At 47.5% G+C, this 24806-nt stretch overlaps 2 protein-coding genes across 3 annotated transcripts in view; both read right to left on the bottom strand.

Moving 5' to 3' along the window:
* The window catches only part of ABTB1 (ankyrin repeat and BTB domain containing 1), a 28527-nt gene extending 14641 nt beyond the window's left edge, over window positions 1-13886 (bottom strand). The window contains exons 1-8 of one of the 2 annotated variants that reach the window (XM_040590857.1): window positions 13694-13886; window positions 11799-11861; window positions 10657-10712; window positions 9497-9641; window positions 7382-7541; window positions 6388-6433; window positions 5273-5389; window positions 198-313 (exon numbers count right to left, since the gene is read on the bottom strand). In XM_040590857.1, coding sequence (XP_040446791.1) covers window positions 198-313; window positions 5273-5389; window positions 6388-6433; window positions 7382-7541; window positions 9497-9641; window positions 10657-10712; window positions 11799-11861; window positions 13694-13749 — 759 coding nt within the window. In that variant the 5' untranslated portion in view covers window positions 13750-13886. Of the gene's footprint in view, window positions 1-197; window positions 314-5272; window positions 5390-6387; window positions 6434-7381; window positions 7542-7646; window positions 8036-9496; window positions 9642-10656; window positions 10713-11798; window positions 11862-13693 lie in introns of those variants that run through there. The other variant, XM_040590858.1, reaches the window with a different exon arrangement.
* A 2584-nt stretch (window positions 13887-16470) lies between these two features.
* PODXL2 (podocalyxin like 2) overlaps window positions 16471-24806 on the bottom strand; it is a 31629-nt gene continuing 23293 nt past the window's right edge. Inside the window, exons 5-8 of the mRNA XM_040593121.1 lie at window positions 22732-22888; window positions 21107-21168; window positions 19241-19420; window positions 16471-18890 (exon numbers count right to left, since the gene is read on the bottom strand). Coding sequence (XP_040449055.1) covers window positions 18681-18890; window positions 19241-19420; window positions 21107-21168; window positions 22732-22888 — 609 coding nt within the window. The 3' untranslated portion in view covers window positions 16471-18680. The remainder of the gene's footprint in view (window positions 18891-19240; window positions 19421-21106; window positions 21169-22731; window positions 22889-24806) is intronic.

Here is a 24806-nt window from a genome sequence, read left to right as displayed (position 1 = left end):
AACCTGCTGGGGTAAAAATCCAAGGGAAAGGACCAGCATCGACAGCCTCATTAAACAATCCTACAGCATTTCCAAGCAATAAAAGGTTTCAGTATTTGGAGCACCACCAAAGCAAGCACTAAACTCAAATGGAGAGAATGCAACCGAACACATATCACAGCCCCACAGAGACCAGAAGTAGTATAATTGCTCCCTACCCGCAGTTCAGCTGGCAGGGCGCAGTCTGCTAGAAGAGCCAGATCTTCCTGCAGCCGGCAGTTACCTGTGGGCTCAATCGTCAGCACTTTCACACAGGTCCCTGGCTTGGAAGAGACTGGAAGAAGCAAAAAAAAAAAAAAAAAAACAAACAACAAAAGAGCAGAGATGCCTAAATTCCTCTACAAACATTCTCTCCCATTTAAAGAAAAGACAGACATTCCAGAAAAAGTATTACTGCTGTTCAGCTTTTACCGCAAAACACATGTGATTCTTCTATGTAAACATGCATACAGCACTCCTCAGTACAACTGGTGAGAAGGGCTGGAAGTGGATGCATATATTGCAGTCTCTGCTCCAACCTCCGCTTAATTCCTTGTGCTGGACTATCAACTGTGGCACACAAAATTGCCACAGGTATATTTCAGGCCCAGCTCGCTCTCTGCAATCCGTGTTATCAATTACAGTTGAGGACCACTGACCAGGCTGCCCCTGATCCCTGCAGAAGCCACTCATACGATGCCTTCCCCAGCTGCCACCCCTGCCACTGACAGTGTGACCTAAAGTGAAGCCCATACCAGGAAATATTTAGTTAAAATAAAACTGCTTCCCTGCCTCTCTGCTCTGTCACATGCTCTCACGGGTCCCATCTCAGCTGTGGCATCCTAACTTCACTCCAGGGAACACAAGGATTTATTCTTGTTTAGGTAGTAAGTCCTGTGCACCCAAGCCTGTTCTCTGCTTTCTACCTATAGATCCTCAAAGCACAAAGATCCCCAGAACACCTGGACTCCTGAGTGTGCCTGTGTTCTTTGCAAACATTAAATAAGCATCACTGCCACCAAAGAGATCAAATAAACCATACAGAGACAGCACTCCATTTGCCTTTTTCAGACCTAGTGTGTCTCCCTGTCTTGCCCTACCAGCCTACACAATTAAACAGCCTAATAAAGGGGAAGCAAACTACACAATCATACTTTTGCGGTCTTGCTCTGACCAAAGCTGCTGTGGAGCTCGTTGAAGCCAACCCCGCCAACTTCAAGTGAGCAGCAGCCCAAAGTATGCCCAGCTATTGTATTACAACACCGCTATTTTCAGCTCGGCATGAAAATGGGGTGAAGACTGGAGCATGTAAGATATTCAACAGTCTCTGACACATAGGGAACACATGAAAAAACATGGAGCACCGCTGGAAAATGCCAGGTTGTGGTGATGAAGGCTTGAGATGCTGTTGGGAGCCAGGGAAATGCAGAGTTAACTCTCAAGGACAAAAGAGTTAAGTGGCCCCACAGCTGAAGCATTCAGAAGAATTTCTGACAGGCATGATTCACCACATTAAGACTCCTCACAGGTGAATCATGCCACCTTGAGACCTCATTTTTCCTGACATTTTGTGCAACATTACATGAGCTCCATCAGATGACTCTGCTGGGCCGTGGGCAGAACAAGACCACGACGTGCCACAGAAGATGTTCTCCACCCCCTCCTCCACATTACTGCTGCACCCTTCCAATATGCCAGCACTGTACCTCAGATAGGCTGAATATCCCAGAGAGATACTGGGAAGGGAACAATAATTGACCAATACAAGACAGTCAGGTATCAACATTGCTACACATGGAACTACACCAGCAAGGAGACAGGCTGCTCTATCAGCACTAAACGCTACCTTCAGCTAGATGACTTGAGGGTACATAAGCCAAGAGGAGACCTGGCACCAACACAAACACGACTGAGTGCATTTTCTCAAAAAGCCCTGTCCACTTACAGACCAGCATGAGAGAAGGAAATTTCTCACTGTGCAATTAGAAATTCTTTATGGCAGAGGGAATCATTTATATTTGTGTAATGCCTATTGTAACAGTTGCCAAATCAGTCAGGCTCTGTAAGTGCTAATGGACCCAGCAAGTTTTAAGCAGTAGTCAAGGGAAAGGGTTTCTCTCTTGGGATCTACAAAGCATCTGTGCATTTTCACACTGACATGAAAGAGCAGTGATTTGTCTGAGAAGCAAATCTATCATGAGACATTTCAGACACTGCATCTCTCAAAACCAAAAGCACAGCATCTGGTATCACAAGCAACTCTCTCCTAACAGTAACAACAAAAATCAAAGTGATGGAACAGGAATAAGCTGTTGGCTGCAAGGAAGCAGCAGGGACAATTGCTTTCTTGCGAGATGTAGGAATGAAGGGTTTTTTGAAAACAGCAACATAAAAAATGCAAGTAGCTGCAGGGAATAACCCAACTACATTTGAGAACGGAAGATTTTGTCTTCCTTCCCCATCTAGCTCAGTTGTATAGCACTGAGCATCACCTACGAATTTATCAGCTGCCTTTGTTTTACACTCAGTATTTCTTTGTAGTCTTTTCTTTCAATTGAGCTAATGCACCACAAAAAATGAGAGCCACAACCCCCCCAAACCTTTCCAAAATGATGCCACACTGATATCTGCCTTGTACATCCTCCTCCCAATGCCACGCCTAGCTAGAACGACAGATGCTGTACATCCAGTGCCTCCACTACAACAGCAAACATCACAAACCTTGCTCTCAAATTTTTCCCCCTAAAACTTGTAGAAATAACTGCAGAACATTTACTGTCAAATATCTCCACTTCTAAAGGAAGGATTACTGCTTAATCTGGACAAACCCTGTCTGAGCTCTTCCAAACACTGCAACAGTTTTTTCTTGTTACAGTCACAATACACACGTGGGGAAAATAAGCAAGTGTTCACACTGAAGTCCATCTCAGGTGCAACAGAAGGCGCTGGGTCATCCTCTTCAGGGTTTTCCTTAACTACTGTCTGAGCATGCCAAGATACTAAGTGCTTTTGAAATGCTGATTAACTCTAGATAATGAGATTGCAGAGACTGCAATTATCCACTGGTGCTGCACAGGCTTGAGTTTGTTGTTTCATTAGGCACATTTCAGCTTCATAATCCTGATGCAAGACGTGACCCTGCTCTGCAGACCTGAATCAGATGTCTATTCCACAGAAAGCACTTTGAAAAAGCAGAGATTCTGAATGCACTAGAAGGAACAATAATGCTTCGTCAAGTGCCAGACATGATGTTTTCTAAAATCTTTCCCAATTTTTAACTTATATAATTATTATATATATTAATTTCTGGAGAATCAAGTTTTCCTGGCTTCAACATGAGATCTGATATGAGAAACTACCTTCTAACAGACCTATCAGCAGTTCTGTCTATTCACGTAAATCCATACTGTCATAAAAAAGAATCAAGCCTAGTACTTCTATCAGTGCTTTACACCACCCATTGATTATTTCTTCTGTCAGGCCTTAGAAATGAACAACCATTCCCTCCCAAAGAACACAGACATTAAATTCTTTGTCTGGTGCCATCCAGGAAGTCTGCATCACATCTCCAAATGAAACTTATATCTGAAACTCCCAACCAACATGAAATGTTACTTCACCATTTTCTACTTTTAAACCCCACCAAGCAGTCAGCTTTTTTGTAGTTTGCAAATTTAAACACTGGAGTTCATGATCCTTAAGCTGCCAGTGACATACTACGCAACAGCTTCGGACAGCTATCAAGCTATAATGTCCTCCCACCACCTAATATGAGATTTCAACTTCATGTATTCAGATGGAATGGCCACCTCCAGGGTCTCAGCTAGACCCTGGGAGAAAAAGATAAAAAGGAAAAAATGGGGGGGGGGGGGGGGAGCGGACAAGAATAGATGTCCGCATCTCATTGGATTACTCTGATATCAAAAGATGCCACAAGATAATTTTGTTACCTGACTTTCTGAGTAGTTTTTATTTTCTACTCATGGTATTCACCACCACTCCCCTTTTCTACCATTTAAACTGGTATCTTACATTATTTGCAGCAAAAAAACCAAAGAAACGCATTTCTAATCTCTTCAGATGCATGTTTACATTTGTATTTACACAGCTGAGGTAAGACATGATACAGCTTCCATAAGGACTCGCACCCTGGTCTATATGGGAACAGTGGTACCATGGTAAACTTGCATCCCACCACCAGCACACACTTACACATGCCCAAGGGAAGACATACACATGGTAGTATCTTCCATGTGATTTGTAGATAAGGAATTTCTTGAGCCAGAAGTATTGTCTCTATCTGTCAAGCCCTGCAACTTCAGGAGGCTGAATAATCAGAACTCGTAAATCAAGAGAGAAAGGTAGAATAGCTACACCCTTACCTCTTAGATCAACTAAGATGCTCTTGATTTAAAAGCTACAGACTAGATTCTGTTCTCAAACCAAAATTAACTTGACTGAAATAAAGGAGTTAACTCAGCGCATGAAACGCGAGTCAGATGTTTTCAGCCTGAAGGTTTTGTCACCAGGTAATTTTTTTTTTCCCCACTTAATGACTAGGCACAGTTTTGCCCTACTTGTGCTGTTTTGATTCTTCTTCATGTGTCCATTAGCTTGAACTAAGAAGATGAACGATAAACTCCAACTGTTGGTTTTCATGCAATAAGCTGATGTCATGATTAGATCACAAGCTCTTTGGATAACAAAAAGCCCTTAAATAGAGGATTGCATCATTTAAGGTTTGGCACATACATTTGTTATAAATACACACATGCTTTCAGAAATACTTTTCTGCTTTTAAGAAAGTGTTATGTCTCTCTCTGCATCCATTTCAGGCCAATTATCAAACATTTTACTTTGGTTAGGGGTCAGATAAATGCAGAAAAGGACTTTTAATTGGACATATTTTACTTCCCCAGGGATTTAAACAAGCTCTCTGCTGAAAGGCAATTCCAAATAGACCCCACAGTGCTCCAGTGAATGTCTGGCAACCACAGCAAAATCCTGCTGCCATGGCTGCTCTACTATAATGAAAACATTCAAAATAAATTATAAATATGCATGGGTCAGAAACCACTACAGCTGCCCTACAGAGAGCCCATGACTGAAAACTCATGCAAACAGGGGAATTCCACAACAGAATCATTTTCTGGAAGTCCCAAGGGTATAATCAAATATCGATCATCACACTTTCCTCTTTCTCCCTGAAACAGCACATAGGCACAGCAGAGAAAACAGCAAGTAAAATGCTTACCAAATTCATAGACTTTTTTACATTTGGTCTCCAAATCATCTATGAGGTCCTGCAGCCGACACTGCTTGGCTAGCCTCTTGCAATCATTTACATATTCTACGTCGATATCAAGACGACCTGCCAAGAAGAAATGCAGACTGCTTTTTTAATACATACCACTTAATGGTAAAAATGTCAAAAATTAAGCCCTGAAGACCTGATGGCACAAAAATTCAGTAGACACACTTCCTCACTTTTTAGCATCCAGTTACAACTCAGTCCAAGAAGCTAAGACTTGGTAGCCCACCACCCACCACTTCCATGAATCTCCCTTTGGCATCTAATTCACATTCCTACTTTCCAGTGCCTACCCTAATAGCTTCATTCAAGAGGCAAAAGACTGAACAGGCTTACACAAAATTCCCCTCAGAAAAGGAAAAATAGCAGGGCAACAGCAGCATCCCTGATGGCCACCACTGACTACCTGGCTCTGGGTAAGAAAAGATTTTAGGCTCACAAGCTGTCATCCCAGAATCTTCTAACATCACTGAAAGCGTGGCAAGGAGTTTTCTGAAAACACTGGACTGGGGAAGGAGAGCCTTGAAGATAAATTACTTTCTGGCACCACCTCCTGGCCTAAAACAGTTCAGCACTTAGCATGCCTCCAATATACAATTTGGCATTTTCACAGAAGGTTTAGGATCAACTTCTGTTCAGAAAAAAATAATGCAAAGTAGTCAAAGCATTCAGCGCACACTACTCAGTCTGCCAGACTGAAGGTGAACTGTGGGGAAACCTGGCTTTTCACCACCTCAGGGGATTTCTACCCCAGACAACAGATTTGCCTTCCTAAAGGTAAAAATACTTTCTCCACATCCATCCAACCAATCAACCTTTTTTTTAAAATTGGCTGTATAGTTATTGGCAGGACAACAACCGGCAAAAGGTACAAAAAACTTGGAAGAGCTGGGGATTGCTCACATTCTCCCGTTCCGCCAGCAGAGAGGATGTGTTGGCAACTCATGCATCCAAACACGGCTGCCTGCAAGCCTGTGCCACCCAAACAGTGCTATGGCAGAGGCACAGACAGCTGCCCACCAGCCGTGGATCCATACACTAGACAGTAAGTCACCTACCTGTGTATAGATATTGCAGAAGAGAGCCAAAGGCTGCTGGATTAATCTAAAATAAAACATGAGAAAGTTACCTTTAGAATTCCCAGAAACTTAATAACAAACTTAAAACTTGCCTGGATACAAACACGATCCCCGATAAGTCAAAAAAACCCCACCACTTAATAGCAGCTCACACACTGCACCTAACTTTTCGCTCCTTGCATAACTAACGCTGCCACTCCACCTGGCTTACACAGCTCTATCAACAGGTAGTACTAATTCATGTGCCTACGGGGACAGGACCTGACTAACGGAGGTGCTCCAAAGACACAGCTGTAATACAGGCTCTGTAAAATCCAGTCTTCCAGTGGTTGCAAACATTTCCAACTCTTCTTAATTTGAGAGGAAAGATGTGTTCTTGTACAAAGAGAAAAGAGAGACATTAAGCAATGTCCTGTGAAACTGGAAGTATGTCACAAGAGGTTTTGCACAGCCACAATCAAGCTGTAGAAACGCATGCCAGAGTATTGGTGATTAATGGATGGAATGCACTTATGGCCTATTTAGTTCTTGCTGCAAAGGCAACAAAAAGGACTCAATTAGTGCCAATTATGGAGGTGATGTCTTCACCACAGACCACCTGTCCACCAGGAATTAGACAGACTCAACTTATCCCACAGAGGAATCACGACGCAGCTGGCAGATGGGAACCTGCTGCTGCCATTAATTCAGATACGTTTGAGCCCACAGCAGAGGGAACAAAGGGTAAGTACACGGTCTACAGCCTTTTGTTATCCGAGTAAGATGCTATTTTTCTGCATAAAATGCCTCCACAAGCCCATCTCCTTGACTAAGGTTATTCTGAGCTCCAGAAGCTATTCACTGTGGAAGTTAACCCTCAAACTGTCCTTCCTACTCACTTTTCTCACCCAGTCAAAACACGGGGGGGGTGGGGGGGGTGGGGGGGTGGGGAAGAAAAAAGAAAGAGCTGAGCTGGACGCATAGCCTTGCTCACCAGTGGATGCTTCAACACGATCATGTTCTTCCCCTTCCATTTGGTCTCAAACATTTCCGCAAAGTAGGCGCTGCGAGCGCTGAGAATGCAGCGGTGGGCACAGAAGGATTTGCCATGGACAATGAAAACTATGTCGCTTTGGTAACCCTGCTCCAGCAACCTGTAAGGAACAAAGAGAGGGGAAATTTATTGCAGAATGAGAAAGGAAAGAATTGAGTAAAGCTAGTGGGGGACATGGTACAATTAGGTCTAAGTGAACAAATACCTCTGGACATTGCAGTCTCTCCCTGCCCAGTCAGAAGGCCAGCACGGGGGCTGGTACTTCACATACTAGACTGGGATCTCTCACTCCCTCCAATGACTCAAAGAAGTTTCCTTAGTGCAAGAGGGAGGCTGGAGAATGAAACCTTCCTGCCTCAGGTGAACACCTGAACACACAGAACAGATTTTAAAGTGGAACTAGTTGCGCCCAAACACGTCTCTAAAGGTTAACCCTGGTTTTAAACTGTCATTGAGAAAAAGCCCTGCAGAAGCATACACTTTCAAAAATAATCACCCCACTACAAAGTAAGATGCAACTTCCCTGCTCTTCAGGCACTGCCAGTATGCACACTTTAACTGTGCAGCAAATAGGACAGGGTTTGACGTCACCCACCCTCAGAAGAAGGAAGGATGTTACAGGCAAGAAATACAGACAATTACCACATCAGAGATGAAGCCTTGTTTATCACTGCACGCCCATACCCTCATTATTTAAAAAGGTAAAAAACAAGATAGCTAAGTCTAGAGTTTACAGCAACCATCACCAGTGCTTCCTAATGCCCATCACCCCTTGTGTGTATATCCTCACAAACATCTCCAAGAGGTCAAATGAGGCAGACATCAGGCATCATACTCCTTCTAGAGCAGGACTGGTGCACAGAAAGGTGTGGGGTCACACAAGGAGATGATGACAGAGCAGGGTCTTGAATGCTGATCTCCATCTCCTGCCACTAGAACATCCCTCCTACTAGTGTCTAGCCCAAAACAAAATGGAAGCAGTTAGGTGTTTATTTTTTGCACCCCTACTGTTGCCCTTTGTATCAATTTTAACACAAGGTCTGTTTGGAATGAGAAGCAGAAAACAGCACCTTTTAGTTTTCATGTGAGCTCAACCCTGCATCATCTGAGCCACAAACTCCGCAGGGGAGTAACAAATCACCCTGCAAAATTCTACTTCCCTGAAAGGCAGAACCTGATTTTACTCAAATGAGTTTACTCCCTCCCCTCTCTCCCCACAGCTTCAGAAATTAGGACTCTGTAGTAGTGGGAAGATTGTCAGATATTTCTAGGACTTATTTGCTCTCCAAATTTGAAGATACAGATGCTGAAACCTTGTTGGTTTGGTTTTAAGTCAGTCCAATGGGAGAAAAAAAAAACAAAAAGAGAAAACCCTCCAAAAAAACACCGACACCAAGTCTCTGTAATAACATCAGAACAACCAGGATAGAAAAACAGCAAGATGATGACTGACACTATTCCTCTACTCCTAGAGCAAGTGAGGCTTCTCTTCAGACTCTAGGCTAAGACTACAAATTGTCACAGGCAACTTTCAGAAACACCTTAAAATTAACACATTTTAACGAACAAAAGAAAAAACTGAGCACTGTCCCTGTAAGTCAGTTTGAGGCTTCTTAAGGTGCTCTGTCTCAGAAATTAAATACCTATTATCGCTGCTAGAAACCTCAGCTCACAGGCTATAGCACTTCATGCCTGAAAATTAATTTCAGTTGACATATTACCCTAAATTGCTGACGCAGTTTTAGCGATCTGATTTTGGTTTGACAGTCGAGGATGACAGCCTAACGCTTCTGCATTATAAAGCCCAGCTTTCTGTTGGCTCTGGAGTCTGTACCTAAGTCACTGGAGGTTATACTTTAAATGCACACATACCTGGAAGTCATCCCTTAGGGCACAAAGGAACATCCCTTAGGAAGCTCCACAAGCCCAGGAATAAGGTAAGGGCAGATTTGAAAGGCAACTGATCCAGTATCCTAACAGAGAGCTTGAATATTCAGGTTAACAGCTACGGAAAGAACAGAACACGTTGCACACAGAGCTGCCTCATCTGCTTACCGCTGCAGGAAGACATCATAGTAGTCTCTCTTCATGCACTTTGCCGTGATCTGTTTGTACTCCTTCAGCAGACGTCGGATGGCATCGCTCAAAGCTCCATACAAACAACGCTCCCCATCAAAAGTGTTTGCCTCACATTTTGCTCCTGCAAAATGATCACAGGTACATGACAGCAAGCAGAATTAAATCTTTCTCAATAGTTCCCGCATGGCTGCTGAATGAGTATGACTTCTGGCTGGTGACATGTTTCACTGCGATTCCCTACGCTACTGAGCATATTTACAAAAACTAAGCTCCCGTTATATGTGTATAAACTAAAGCTGTTCTCCCACTGCAAAATCCCTTCCTGAAGCAGCAATGCCTCATTTAAACTGACCCTGGTAATAAGCCTCTCAGCATGGCTCCAGCAATATTCTGGGACGAATCTCACTGTACAAAGACTGCAATCACTTATTAGACTTCTAACAGCGCTTTCTAGAAAGCATTTCTGCCTTGCACAAAGCAAGGGATGTCTCTTTAGGTTAGACTCTGCTAGAGATTTGGAGGGCACTTGTATTCTGTTATTTTACAATTATACAAGTGGTTGATTAAGGTGCTCTAAATGCAGTGGAAGACACAAAGCTTTTGAAATGTGACTCTGCACTCTGATTCCTCTACCAGAACACAGAACATCACCACTACCTAAAGGAATATGGGTGCTGGGAACCAAATGGGCAGGCACTTTGCCTGGAAAGTTTGTCTTGCTTTGTTTGAGATTAGTAAAAGCCCTTGCATTTCACCTTTAAGTCTCGACTACAAAGCAAGGCTATCAGAGGAGTACAAGAATACTTTACACAGACAATTCTTCAGATGAAGTACAATTCTTACATCGGCACACTTGCAACAGCAATGCACCCTCACAACATCAGTTGTGATTTCAGAAAGTCATGCTGCCTTAAATCATTACAAAAAACTTCCCTGTAGCAAACTCAAGCAGCAAATGGCCTGCATAAGGGACCATGAAATTGTGTCCAGGGCTTCCACTGCATCCTGAGATTGCTAATTAGATGGGTGGTTGTAACAGAAGAAGCTTCCACAGGGGACAGCTAGAAGGATATACAATCCCTACAGACCAGTATGGAGAAAGATACTGCACCCATAACCAGCACACTTTTGCTCACCGTTGGCTAGAAGATAGCGTACAAGCTCCTCATGTCCACAGAGGCAGGCATAATACCTGAAAATAACAAGAGAAAGAAAATTAGGGATATGGTAGGAAGCAAAATTCAGTGTCTGGGCGCACCACAGCATGCACACCTCAGTGCTGAGACATCCCTGCTAAGCTTAGAAGATGCCTCCTGATAGGAGTGAGGAATTGCTACTGAACAGCATAAAGCCTGACCCCGGCAATAGACTAAGCGGGATCTGTTCCCAGCACTCCTAGGCACTGCTGTCCTGCAAGGAGATCTCAAGGTCCCAGTCTGGGTTCAACATCTTCTGTTGCACCACCAGCTGCCAAATCCATCCTTGTTTCAATAGAGTTCATTTCACGGCCACTCAGCAAATCCACTGAATTCTCAAAAACACTCCTTGCTCTTTCTGTCATCAGCCTGAGCGCTGCTTGCTATGATAACAGGGGAACAGCACCCACATCGGACGTACAGCAAATCCACCCCTCCATCCTACTTACAGTGAAGTTTGTTTCCCCTTTCACAGTCTAAGGCTTTCATGATTCTCTTTCACAAGGATCACAAACTGTCCTACACATTAGGAGAATTCTGTAACATGCACTGCAGCCGGCAAATGTTATTCTACCTTTACTTTGGGAAGTCATTCTGTATTCTAAATATAATGCAGATGTCTAAATGCATTTTTGACATGGGTATGTGAGGAGGTAAAAAGGTCACACTACCCTCCTCGGCACGGGGATTCCTCAGTACCTACTGCGTGTTCACAGCCTTGCCAGACAGACTGTGATGGCCAAGCCTTCACCTGAAAAGACCTGCTAGAATGCCATAGACTTTGAGGCGGGAAAAAGCCTAATCAAGGCCAAGAGCAGACTGTTCAATTAAGGTAATTTGGTCACAAAATTAACCACCCTTCTGAGCATTACTACAGCAAGCATCAGTCAGATGAGGAGACAAAGCCATATTTAGCACAGCACCCGCTGAGAAGAGAAGCAGAAATATGTAGCCAAATCTCCCAAAAAGCTGAACCTGAGATGTTTCGTAATGATGCTCCTAGCAGCTGATGCAGAGGGAGCAAAAGAGCTCTGAAAGCCCTCCCCTCCCACCCAGCCAGCGCTCTAGGCTGCAGGACTCACAGAGGTGTACTGTCCCATTTATCACGGACATTAATTTCCACATCTCGCTGTTCAAGAAGGTATCTGGAAGAAAAGGGAGAGCAAAGTTATAACTTCACGCAGCTACTAAGTCAGTCACATTCTCCTCTTTCAAAAGACCTAACTGTGAGTTTCTACAGTAACTTCCAAAGGTATGACAGGGCGTTGCATTTGACTTGGGGAGCTGTCAGCTATGGCTGAAGGGGCATCAGTGAAATCCTCAACCCAAAGAATGGCATTCTGCAGCAATGGCTTCCTTCAATCTTAAGTGGAGCACAGAGGGAAAGATGAGACTCAAACCACCCCCTGCTGACCCCCAACAGGGCAGCAATCAAAAAAGAAGCCTGAGCACTTCAGCAGTTCCTTCACATTCTCCAACAATGCCCACAGCCTGGATGCTTATGAATAAGTGGTCAAATTTACAAGGCCACGGCCAGACACCCATCCTCTTTGAGGCTTCTCTTCCCACAAGTGTCGTTCCAGATTGCTCTCAATTTCTGCCACTTCCTTGTCCTGCACATTTAGGCTGTATCAAACACTGCCAATGCTCCCTCTTTGGCACCTCTAGAAGCCAGCCTTTGCCTTGCACACAAATCTCCTCACACAGCCTGGCTCGTTGTCATAGCCTATCCCCAACTACTGCAACAACCATCTCTCCTAATCACATGTAAAAGTCCCTCTCAAGCCTTCACAAAGATTCTCACGTTGCTTTTTTACCTCATCCACCACATCAGTCCTCCCTTTCACTTCCTATCACTCACATGTCTTTCCCATCTCAAACTTCAGGTTCCTTTGACCGCATTCAAAATCCCAAGCAACTCAGCTCGTTTCTACTCAGTTCCATGTGATCAATTTATCCCCTCTGCTTTGACAGCATCCCCACACCAACTATTTCTCCACTATCGCTTCTATGCTGGTCATCTTAAGCCTCTGCAAGGCCACCTGCAGGGCCCCTCCTTCTATGTTAAACCTGCAATGTACTGCTTGCAGTGAATTAACCTAACATGAACACACAACTGGTAACAAGGTTCCCCAGACCTCCTCTCTCTGCCTATTTATCCTTCATTAGCAAGCACCTTGGAACAGAGAGGCTCCTCTGATTATCTGGGAAGATCTGCATGTTGGAAGCTGGAAGAATCAAGTAGGATCAAAAGGTGAAGAACAGTCTTAAGAGTCAAACCACGAGATGCACCAGAAGAGTCTGTTGTAGGCGCTGGGTCTTTGCATTACAACATCCACTCATGGTGCAGATGAGCCCATCTGACTGCTGACCTGACTCACTGCAGCGAAGCCACACTGCTCCAGCAGGAGCAAGGAGACCTGACCTAACATTTTGGAGCCTGGTATTTCTCAGAGATACTACCCCAGTCTACAGCACAAGGTGTCTAAATATTTCCACGTTTACTTCCCAGAAATCTAGCTTCCTGCCGATGCAAACACAGTTTCCAACGGTAGAGAAAGAGCAGCTGAAAAGGCTTTTGCAAGGACACGGCCACAGGCAGCGTCCATGCTGATCAAGTACACCATATCTGCCTGGCGTTCAGGTGCCTGAACCGTAAGAAAACAGGCAAACCTCATACAAGCCTAAGAACGCTAACAAACACTCAGTGTACACACAACTCCTCGGCAGAAAGCAGGGCGCGTATATTTCTATTTCCCAGCCCGGGCCCCTCCCGGCCCGGCGGCTGCCCAGGGACACTGGGGGCCGCCACAGCCCGGCGGCCAGGGCAGGGCCAGGGGCGGCCGTAAGGCGGCACGGCGAGGCCGGGCTGCCCCGCCAGGCCCGTCCCGCTTCCCCGGGCGCCTGAGGCAGCCGCTCATGGGGGGACGCCGGGAGCCCGCCCCGGTCCCGGCCGCTCGGCCCCGGCCCGCCTCACCGCACGCGGCTCACGTCCCCCTTCTTGCAGCTGGTGAACAGGTCGCTGGTGTCCATGGCCGGGGCAGGCCGCGGGGCGGCGGCGCCGCATTGACGCGGAGAGCGGTTGGCAGCCGCAACGGACCGGGCCGGGCCGGGCCGAGCCGAGGAAGCGGCCGGAGGGGCAGCGGCGGCCGGACGGAAGCGGCGGCGGATGTAAACACGGGGGCGGGCGGGGCGGCGGCGGCGGAGCGGCCCCGCGGCTGAGCTGGCCCAGCGCCGCGCCCGCAGCGCCCCAGGCGGCTCGGAGGAGCAACTGCCCGCTGGAGACGCGGGTGGGGCGGGGCGGGCTGCTCCAGGACACGCGTGGGATGGGGGTGCTGCTGCTCCGCGACACGTGAAAAGGGGGGGGGGGGGCGGTCTGTTCTAGAACAAGTATAGGGGGGGCCCTGGTCCAGAACGTGGAGGGGGCCTGGGACACGTGGCAGCAGGGTGCCAGACCACACGTGGGATGGCAGGGAGCTGGCTGGGGACACCTGCTCGGGGCCACACGTGGCACAGGGACACACGTGGCACAGCGGTGCACACACATGCAGGGGCTCTGCTCTGCAAGAGGCTCCTGCTAAGGCACCTTGGCAGGGATGAGGGGCCCTGGGCTGGCCCTGCGAGGACAGGGCAAGGGACAACCCACAGCCTGGGATCGTCACCCCACACCAAGAGCCAGTTCCCACATCCCGGGTACCCAGCCTGGCTCAGGGCTCCCACAGCAGCCTGCCATTCGAGGATTAAGGAGGGCCCTGTGGGGCTGGGGGTGAGGACCCTGGCCCACACCGTGTGACCAGATGCACCCAAGCAAAGCACTGCACAGGTCGGTGTTCAGACACCCAGGAGGTGCGTTTTATTGCAAAGAAAACAAAACCACAACCCTGTCGCTTCCAGGGCCAGACGCGAGTGTTTCTAAGTGTTCTCCGGCAGCAATCCCAAGCAGTGGCCAGGGCTGGCAGACAGTTTAGGTCCAGCAGGAATGAGGGTGTTGAGAAGAACGGCTGGGAGCAGAGCTGGGCCCACGAGGCTCTCACGAGCCAGCACAGATGAAGGTGCTTGTCGTCTCTGTCTGAGCTGCCCCCAAACCCTCTTGTGAAGGAAAGAGGTGCTTCTGCGTGGCTGCAAAGGCAGACGGGAACAGACTCCCTGCTGATGGCAGTGGTTGCAGTGGGATCCTGCTGCGATGCTCTAAGGTCATACTGCAATAATCCACACTGTAACATATCCATCTCACACTGCATCCTTTGCCTGGAGGGATCCTCAAGATGGGATCTTGAACTGTATTCTCAACCCGCATTACATACTCCACAGCATAGGTACTGGGGTCACTTCTCATTGTTCCTTTACACCCTACATACCATGAGGCGGTCTGCAGGACGCAAAGTCCTAGCGCCCATTGGACTCCATATTATGGACAATTTTCCAGACATCTGGGCAACATCTCAGAGTAATATGCAGCTTGGCTATCCCAGACCACATCTGGCCACCATCCCACAGAGACAGACAGCCACTCTGATCTTGGCTGTGCACCCAGCCAACACCATTGCCAGCATTCCCTGGGGCACAAAGCTCTTCACACCTGCACCTGATGCTCTCTCTGAAGAAACACCTCCATTTCAAGCCAGAGCCTCTGCTTTCTGGCTGTGCTGCCCGGGAGGAGAGGGTGCAAGCGGAGGAGAAAGTGGGGAGATGGAGCTGAAACCCGGTATTGCTACCCAGGGTCTCCAGGGGATGTCCCATCTCATTGCTCTGCAGATGGGGATGTCCTCATACAAACCACCCCTTATGTGCCGGGTGCGAGCGCCCCTGCTCACAGGCGAGTCCAGCAAACCCCTCGTGAATGAAGCAGGTGACCGTCCTAGGCAAGCCAAAGGAAACAAATACCCACAGCTAAGAGCGGGGAAAAGTCCTTTCTCCGATTTTTATGTTTCATCTTCAACTTCCAGCAGCCAGCAGGTGTCAGTGCGATCAAACGTTTGGACGATGGGCACTGAAGTCCCAGTAGGTGGAAAACAGTTTTCCACGAATTATTTTGTCTCCTGCATCTGCTCTGTCGCCTGGGAAGTCCAGGTCTGGCCACCGCTCTGAGAAGTCCAGCTTTGACAGTTTTTCTTAAAAAGAAGTTTAACTACATTAAGGTGATAGAAAAGCTTCCTGTTACAAATGCTAAGACAAAGTTTCTCTTCCTCTTTAAACCCCCTCTGTGCAGAGCTAGAAACCCAAGCACTGAACAGAGCTAAGTGGGCTGTTAACAGCCTCTGCAGTACTCCCCAGCCTGCAGGTCCTGTCTCTGCAAGGCTGGCGGGAGAGGGACAACAGTGCAATCGACTTAACAAGATCAGCCTAGTGCAAAAAAAACCGATACAGAGAAAACCCAAATGGTAAAGGTATAAAAAGTATCACCAGACTAAAATGAAAGGCTATTAATCAGCGGATTTCTGGAGCTAAACAGATCATACAGCCAGGTGCACGCTGTCAGAGACAGCCAAAAGATTGTTCTCAGCCTTGTGACAGCCACCCTTAGACAATAAGATAGCCTGGATGCTCCGGATGCAGGAGAGAGCTTGGTTTCTTTAAAGTTTGAAGACTCTACACCAGATCAGGAGGTGCTGAACCCAGCCAGCAGCATTGCTTTATCAGCACCTTGTTGCTTCTCTGAATTAGTCAAGTGGAAAGAGGACAGGGCAGCAAAGCAGCTCCTAGCAATGACGTGCACCAAGGAAGTGCTTTGTGGGTGAACTGATTCACATTGGATTGGTGGTGTTATCTTTTTAATAGCCACTGTGCATTAAAAACATATTTAATGAGGATTATTGGACTTAGAAACATTTATACGGTGAAACTGCCTAAAGGCCACAGCCATGCCAGGCCCTGTTATGCTAAGTGCTATACAAACTCAAATTTTAACTCCATGCTTTAACTTACCATATTGTAACAACAACTTGCATTTAATCCTGTGAGCCCCAAAGTGCCATCAACACAGCCACTGAACTTGTGCAGTTTCACCACACAGACCCATCAAACTCAGCAGGAGCCATCAGCGAGGGGTGATCAGAGAAGCGCCACATCTCGCTGTCCATGTACATGGACTGGTCCCCATTATCAACTGCTGGGGCAGGAAAGGGAACTCCTCTGAGCATCTCTGCAACCCTACCAAGATACAAAAGGAGCTGACAATCACCACCTCCTACAAAACACAGGGAAAGGTATGGAGGCAGGATAAAAAGACTGAAAACCGGAATCTGGATAGGAAACCAAAGGCTATCACCTTCCTTGAATCCCTAACAGACTGATATCACGTGGTCCTACATCAAGGCGATCTGTGATTCAGTCTGTATGCAAAGCGCTATGCAAAATGAAACAACAGACTCCTGTACCTTGACTTCAGGCACTCACATCAGGGATGAACATGCTAAAAATATCTATACATACAGGGATAGTTTTACAGGCTCAGCATCAGGCTGCACATCTGGGGTCCTTCTGTACAAAGGTTCCCTTAAAGACCAAATGCGAAGCTGCATCTTGCAGTAAGCAAGCATGCAGGTCACCGTAACAGAGAGGAATACGGCACTGTTGCCTCTGACCGAAGCAAGTCCCTCAATCCCTCGATGACAGAAGAAACAAATGTTCTGGGATTTCAGGCTTGACGGTACTGAGTCTCCGCTTAGGTAGGGCTCAGAGAGCAATTATGCATATTCACGTGCCTTTTATCACACGTCTTCAGGGAGCTGAAGCCTCAAAGTTGCCTGAGGCATGCCTGAGAAACGTTCATTAGGGAGCTCTTAGATCTGATTCTCATCTCATCTGAACTGGCTTTTACACTTGCTTAAATGCAGTGATTTTAAAGATGTTACCCTGATTTACACCTGTGGGACATTAAAGATTCCCCTCATCCTCCAGACAGGATGCTGAAAAGGAAACAAAAGGACCAGAAATTTATCTGTTTCCGAGTTTTTACTTTCCTCCCTGTTTAAAAAGTCTCACATAATCTTTACATTGACCTCAAAAAGACCAATTGAAACCAAACTATGCTGGAAAACAGGAGTGGAGAAGGCCTGCCAGTCTAAAACTGAGACTTGGACAAGGGAGATTTTGCTGCTGACTTCACAGGCTGTTGCGCGAAAGAGGCATGTGAACGTCCTTTTTGAGCAACTCTCCAACCTAAAGTAAATTTCCAGCTAAGATGCTGCACCATGGCACTGAATTCTCTGCAATCAGTCAAGCAAGGGTAAAGTGCTCAAAATTTGCAAACTCAGCTTGGAGCTGTGGAGCTGAAAAAGGGAATGGGGCTGTTTGTGGTGCAAGGGGGGAAATGAGATGACAGTGGGGTATTTTCCCCGAATGTAAACATCAGCCCATCTAATTAGCAGCTGAATGCTAGAGCACTAAAAAACCTCTTAATTAGCAGCTGAATGCTAGAGCACTAGAAAACCTCTTTTCACATGTGGAATGGAAACTCAGCCCAGGACATCGACTGAGTCTTGGCTCCCCTCCATGCAGAATGCACAGGTTTTACTGCACCTGCAGGGACTGAATGTGATCTCAAGGTCAGGATCTGGCTGCCGTAACTCCAGCTGGACTCCTGAAGTGAATTTACTCCCCAAAGCTGGGGTTTTGGTGGCAGGCTTAGCCTCACCACCTTGCTTCTCAAGCCTAGCCACTCTCAGCCACTACCAGAGAGCTACAGTAAGTGCATTTAAAGGTGATGAAAGCATTGGTGCTACTGATAGGAACACACACACAGAGACCTACAAACCCACCCCTCCCGCTTCCCTCTTCAGTGATCCTCCTGGCTTCAAGCCTCAGATGCAACCTCAGAACTTCTACTGGGAAAACTTGCCCAAAGACTTGACCTGTTCCAAGCCTTTAAGAAGTTCCTGAGAAGCCACCTGATCCCGTGGTCCATCAGTCAAGATAGGAGAGACACAAGTGTATTTAAGGGGGTGGTTCCCTCCCTTGTTTTTCTAAAGATGTGTGTCTTCCTCAAACACATCCACATCCTCGCTCGCCTGCTTATTGATCAGGACATCCCAGCTGTCGGGGCCATTGATGGTGTTTCCACCGTTCACGCTTGGCTTCTTCTCCTGCATTTCTGACTGGCTGTCGCTGGCCACATCCAAGGTGGGGTTGTCATGGCAGCCGTTCTCAACAAAGCGCAGCTCCTCGCCGTGTGACTGCAAAGGACAAGAGGAACACAAATGGAGACAAAAGAGACAGGTCTCAACGCTGCTGAGAAGCACAAGCAGACGAGGCTATGAGGGTCACCGAGGACTTTGCAAGGTCAGGGGGAAAAGATAAATCTACTCCTAGCCCAGCCCTCACAGTGGAATGAGCTGTCCTGAGCACATCAAGGCACAGGTTTGCATCTCTCTTACGCCTGAATGGGCTTCCTTGCTGCTCCAGTAGTGTATCCAGCAATGTCCCATAGGTGGACAGGGGAAAGCAATCTCCCTCTTAACTTTCCAGTCCCCTCCATCCCAAGGGCTAAGAGTCTAGCTACCTTCTCCACCTGTCCAGTACTCACCATGTTCTTCATCTTGGGCAGGCGTCTCTGCCAGCAGTTGTATATGAGTCCCAATACAATGATGATGGCACAGATGGAGCCAATGATCACCAGTACAACAAAGAGTTTCCCATAATCACTGCGTGTCTGGTTGGGGTGCGACTGGCAGCTTGTGGTCGTTGAGTAGTTCTGGATGCCAATCTGCAAGGAAGAAAGGAGTACACTAAATCCCCTGGCCTGCAGCCTGGTGGGATCCTGTTCAGACTTTCCAGGGTCCAAGGACAGGACAGAAGAACTAAAAGCCATGGCTGGGGAGTCAGGATGTATGCTGTCTTACATGACTAGAAGGTGCATAACTAAATACAAAACCACCTTGCACAAAAGCTAACAAGTCAGCAAGTGACAGCAGGCACAATCTTATCTTGATCATGTGCACGAAGATCACACCTATGTGCAAGACAAGGAGGCTTTCATAAGAGAAACTGGCCAAGATTAAGAGTTCCCGTGACAAACTATGACCACTGATGGGTGCTTTTGTGACTGTTTGACAGAGAATATAACCATCATAAATAGGTTTCCATTAAAGCTTTGGTCCTAAGAGGGCATAGTGCTCTTTCCGAGGTCTTGAGAGTGGACAGCTGCCCACTGATCCAAAAAAGCTTTGGAATAGCTGCCCTAGAAAGGGCCTCCCTGTGGCCGTCAACAAACAAAGCCCAACATCAGTCCCAGTGACTTGGCAGATTTCAAACAGGCTACGTATCAATTTGATAGTAAGTATGATGGGTGTAAAGAGAATATCCTCCCTCCTCTCTCCAGTCTTGTGCTAGCACAAGGTCAGTGCGATGAGTAGTGTTTCATTATTGATAGAGCCAGAGAGTCGAAGGCATGTGGCAAGGCTGCTCCAGTAGGATGCACGTTAACATAGGGTCACAGTTGCAAAGTCAAACCTTGCACCAGCACAAATCCTTCTTTCTGTACAGTTCTAGCTGCTGATACTTCAGACGCACATTTTCTACAGGGCTGGCTTTTCGCACTTTCTCTGGTGTAAGCCAATCAATACAGCACTGAGCACTTAATTTGCTTTGTCTAACTGCACCAGTTTGTTAGGTCAGGGAAAAACCCGAGAACAGACAGCCAGCAAGGCAGTGGCCCAACTCTGCTGCTAAAATCAGCAGAATTACTCCAGTAGTGTAAAAAACCTGAGCAGAATCAGGCCCTCAGTGCCTACGTATCCCGGAACTCTAAGGGGCAAAGAGATCACGGGATTAATTTGTCCTCATCCCGATCCTCTTCCAAGCTGTCCAGGGTTAGAAGGGAATACACGAGGGCTAGAGGTGGCTGGCAGAGGAGCCTGGCGTCCATCGCCTCTGGTTCTCTGCCTGCCCCTGTGTAGGCAGCCATCTAAAGGAGTGAAATGCAGACCCTGAGGTTGTAGGAAGGAGGTGTATGAATGTGTCTCATCTACTAGAGACTCCCACCTTCTTCAGCAAAGCCTGAGCTAGAGAGAAGCCAATGTATGTAAATCAGCTGTAGGGTAAGCAGGGCCGGATCTGGGAGTCTGCAGCACCCACATTGCCACTGGCAGTAATGTAGAAGGGATGGGACCAAGTATCCCAACAAAATGAATGCGTGAAAAGCAGCTTCACAATGAAGCCAGAAAAGCAGGGAGGGAATAACCCATAGTTACTCTCTTAATAGGAGCAGACATTTGATGGCCTGGCAATTACCAGAGAGGGGAGAAGGGAGTTTGCCAAGTGTCTGACTCATCTGTTTGCCTGCTGTGGGTTCAGCATTCTGTTAGGCTGAGATATGCTCCTGGTTTTCAAGTTGCTTATTTTAATTGTATAGCTAGTCTTAACAAGTAGATGCAGGCAGACAGGCTTTTACCTCAGCTAAGCTCCTCTTAATGTCCCCCAGTGCCATAAGAACATCTTTTGTAGGGATGACACCTGTAAAGAAGGAGAAGAAGAGATCAGTGCTGCTCTTGACTCAGGTCAGCTCAGTCAGATGTATTCATCAATATGAAATCCCCAACACAATGGACGCAGGGGAGGACACATTTTTTTCATTGATACTTTATATTAGGAGGCTGAAAGAACACAAGGACCACAGACAAGGATACCTCCAGATATTCTTTAAAGGAGTAAAAAAAATCCAGGCACAAACACCCAGTTACCCTCCCCACAGCCACAGCAGCTCTTGGGCTCTGTGTCTGCTCTGGGAGCAAGCAGCAACACCCAAGAAATCATGGAGGCAGGTGCCTATGCTGCCCACCTCCCCACCCACAGCAACTTGATCCTGAGTTGCAGCACTTGAGATGTTCTCACAGAGGTCCATGCTCATCCATTTACTTTACTTTATTCACCAATGCTCACCTTTAGCAGCTGTGTTTTGCTCTGCAGAGCAGCCTGGCAAGGCGGCATGCCTGGCACAACAGCAGAGGCTGCAGGAGGTGGGCAGCTTCAGCCAGGGAGCCACCAGCCCACACTGAGCCACCTCCTCCTGGGACCCTCCTTCCCTAACAGCTCCCAGGATGCTCTCCCAGCCAGGAGAGCAGGTGCAGATGGGGAAGATTTAGAGGCTGAGGCCCATTTCTCCCTTCACTTGCACAGCAGTAAAAAGAGGGACTGAACAGAAGTATAATTCTTCAGTGCACAAAATACTTCAGCTCCCGAGGTTCTAAACTCAGGGATATCTCCCAGCCTGGCTGTGCTGCTGGAGTTGAGACCTGTTTTCTTCTCCAGGACGTCCCTTCTCATGAGGGCATGAAGGTTTCACTTTAGAAGAACAAATACTCACCAAAGCCTTTTCATTGGCACATGGTCCAGCCCAAGGGCTTGGGAGAGATGCAATGATTTAAGGCACCAATACAGCAAATACTACTTAAACATTCCTCTACTTTCCTATCACTGTGGGGCATTTTAGAATACTGTTGGGATTTTTTTCCATGTAGGCCATAATGTCAACACCAGAGGCCTCCATCACAAAGCAGGCAGCAAAAGCATCCCTTTACCAAAAAGAGATTAAAGAGATAGTAAAATGTTCCAGCCCAGCCCACTTTTCACTGACAGCCTTTGCTTCTTTGGGGATGCAGGGGAGGAACCACCAGGACTGGCCCAGTTCACACACGACTTAAGAATTATTAAGTTAAGAAGTGAACTAAGAGCTGGGTGTCACATCCTGCCATCGCAGTGGCCTGCCCATGGAGGACAGTATACAAAAGCATTGGGAGAAAGCTGGTAGATGCTCAAGTGAAGGCAAACCAGGGAGGCAGCAAAGCAGGAGGCGAAGCGCAGAAGACAGAGCTTCGTGCAATCAGTGAGGGACAAGCCAGGAGGTAGATGTGAAGAAAAAGTCGTGTCCTCAGTCCCCCTCCACATCCTTCAATTCCAGTTAACACTGGGAACTGGTGGGACTGAAAAGAACTGGAAAGCAAAAGCTCCTTCCAACACGGCTGAGTACCTCCAGTTGGGAGCCCCTGTCACAGGAAGGCTCCTTCTCCCAGCACTTACCCTGTTCCCCTGCCAGTGTCATTAGCAAGTGCTTGTCGTTCTCATTGGGTTTGCTCAGAGAGATCAGCCAGCGGTCCTGCAGTCCATCTGCTTGTCTGGAGAAGGCGTCTTCCACCAGTGCCAACAGCTGGGGACCTCTCTCCAGCCGAAACTCCTCCTGCCACAGGAAAGGGACCCTGGTGAGCACACGGTGGGAACAGGGCAGATGTAGCAGTGCAGGGCTGGCACAGTGCTGGGCTGAGACCCCCAAACCCAGCAGTGCTAAACCTGGCACAACGCTCCCCGGCACGTCCCCAGCACTGCAGGCTGGACCCACCTGCCTACCCCCAACACACCAACCCCCCTCCTCAGCTCCTGCAGCCACCACACACCCCATCCCACGCCAAGCCTGGCTCCCCCGGCACACGGGGATCCTGAAGCGACATTCTCGTGTAAGGCAAGGAAGCAGCCAGCGCTGGGTCAGCGGGTGCTGCTCAGCCTGACATGCTCCAGCCATCCCTCGGCGGGCTCCTTTGCCGCTTTCTCACTCCTGTGTTTCTATTCTTATCTCCAGTTGCCATGCCAACCTGAAGGCCACATAGATGATTAATAAAATGGAGAGCGCTTGTTGCCATGGCAATTCAAAGCACTCAGGGCAGGCACAGGCCTGTGCCGAAAATGGCCTAATTGGAAAAGACACTGATAGCCGGGGCCTGAATCACAAGGGCCCGGCAGTGCCTCGTCTCACCAGGTTAGGGCTTTCGGCACAGGGATGCAGCAGCAGCGCAAGGATGCAGTGCCAGGATGCGGCACCAGGATGCCCAGCTGCAGCTCCTGCCCGCAGCCCCGCCACCAGCCTGCAGCTGTTTTGGGGGATGCAGAGGAAAGGGGAGCAGCTAAGCCCAAGAGCAGGAGGAGGACAGAAGTGAGATATTTCTACTGATGGGGAAAGCAAAGGCTGCAGAGCACTGATAAATTTTCCATCGTGGAGACAAGGGATCTGTGATGGAGCCAGAAGGCACATGGACCGAGGTGGAGGTCATCTCCTGATGCACAGCCAGGTTCCACTGAACTTCCAGGATCCTGTAGTCCTCACTTGGGCAAAATTCTCAGATATATTGAGTGGGAGATGTGCCCAGAGAGAGACCGAAGTGATTCCCTTGCCCAGAGCCCATTAGGAAGATAAATGGGCTGCCAGCTTAACCCATCAACACAGACATCATCCCCGCAGCAGGTAAAAGCCTGGCACTATGAAGAATATTAAAGCTCAAGGTGCATCCCTCTGGAAGGGGTTAAGCATCCTCCTTGTCCTTCAGCTTTTCAGTGGGACTCGGTACTGCACCAGATCAGGGCATCAGAACACAGGAAATGTGTGAGGAATCCCCATTCACATTAATTCAAACTACAGCACTTGCAATGCAGGTTCTCCCTGGTGACCCTAGAGATCCAAACACCAAAGGGCTCAGATAAAGAAACCAGAAAACAAAAAGGGACAGGCAAAGGGTAGGTGAGCTGCCCAAACTGAGCAAATTACCACGGGTAGGAAACAAACTACATCAACATCAGTGGAAGGAGAAGAGCTTGGTTCCAGCTTCAGCCATACAAAGTGTTAATGGGAGGCCGGGAAAGAGGCAATGATCATGTAAAAATATGTATGATGACAAGTGTCCCTTTGAATAAGGGGGAGGACAGCACAAATCATTCACTAGGAAATATGTTTTGAAACATGAAATCAAGTAGAAAAACAGATCAGTCCTGCTTATCCCAGGGCACTGTCTTCTTTCAGCAAGGCAGAACTGAGGACTCAACAGTAATGACATAATTTGGTCAAGACACATCTGCTTTTCAGTTCTTGCCCTTCCAGTGGTTTAAACAACACAAATGCAAGTGACCACAGGAAGGAAGCTACTACGTATTACAAAATAAACCAGCATTTAAAATCCACAGAGATGGGAGAAAGAGCAACGGGGACTAGGACACAGAGGAAACCAGGCAGCAGGACTCTGGTTTTCAGGTCCCTTCCAAACCAAATCATTCTATGATGATCTTCTGAGTTGCAATTGTGAACTGTAACAGCAATACTTAAAACCCTCCAA

The sequence above is a fragment of the Falco naumanni genome, chromosome 4 (assembly GCF_017639655.2).
Source record: "Falco naumanni isolate bFalNau1 chromosome 4, bFalNau1.pat, whole genome shotgun sequence".
NCBI lineage: Eukaryota > Metazoa > Chordata > Aves > Falconiformes > Falconidae > Falco > Falco naumanni.
Note: the sequence above shows the minus strand (reverse complement) of the source record. Positions and strands in the feature narration are given on the sequence as shown.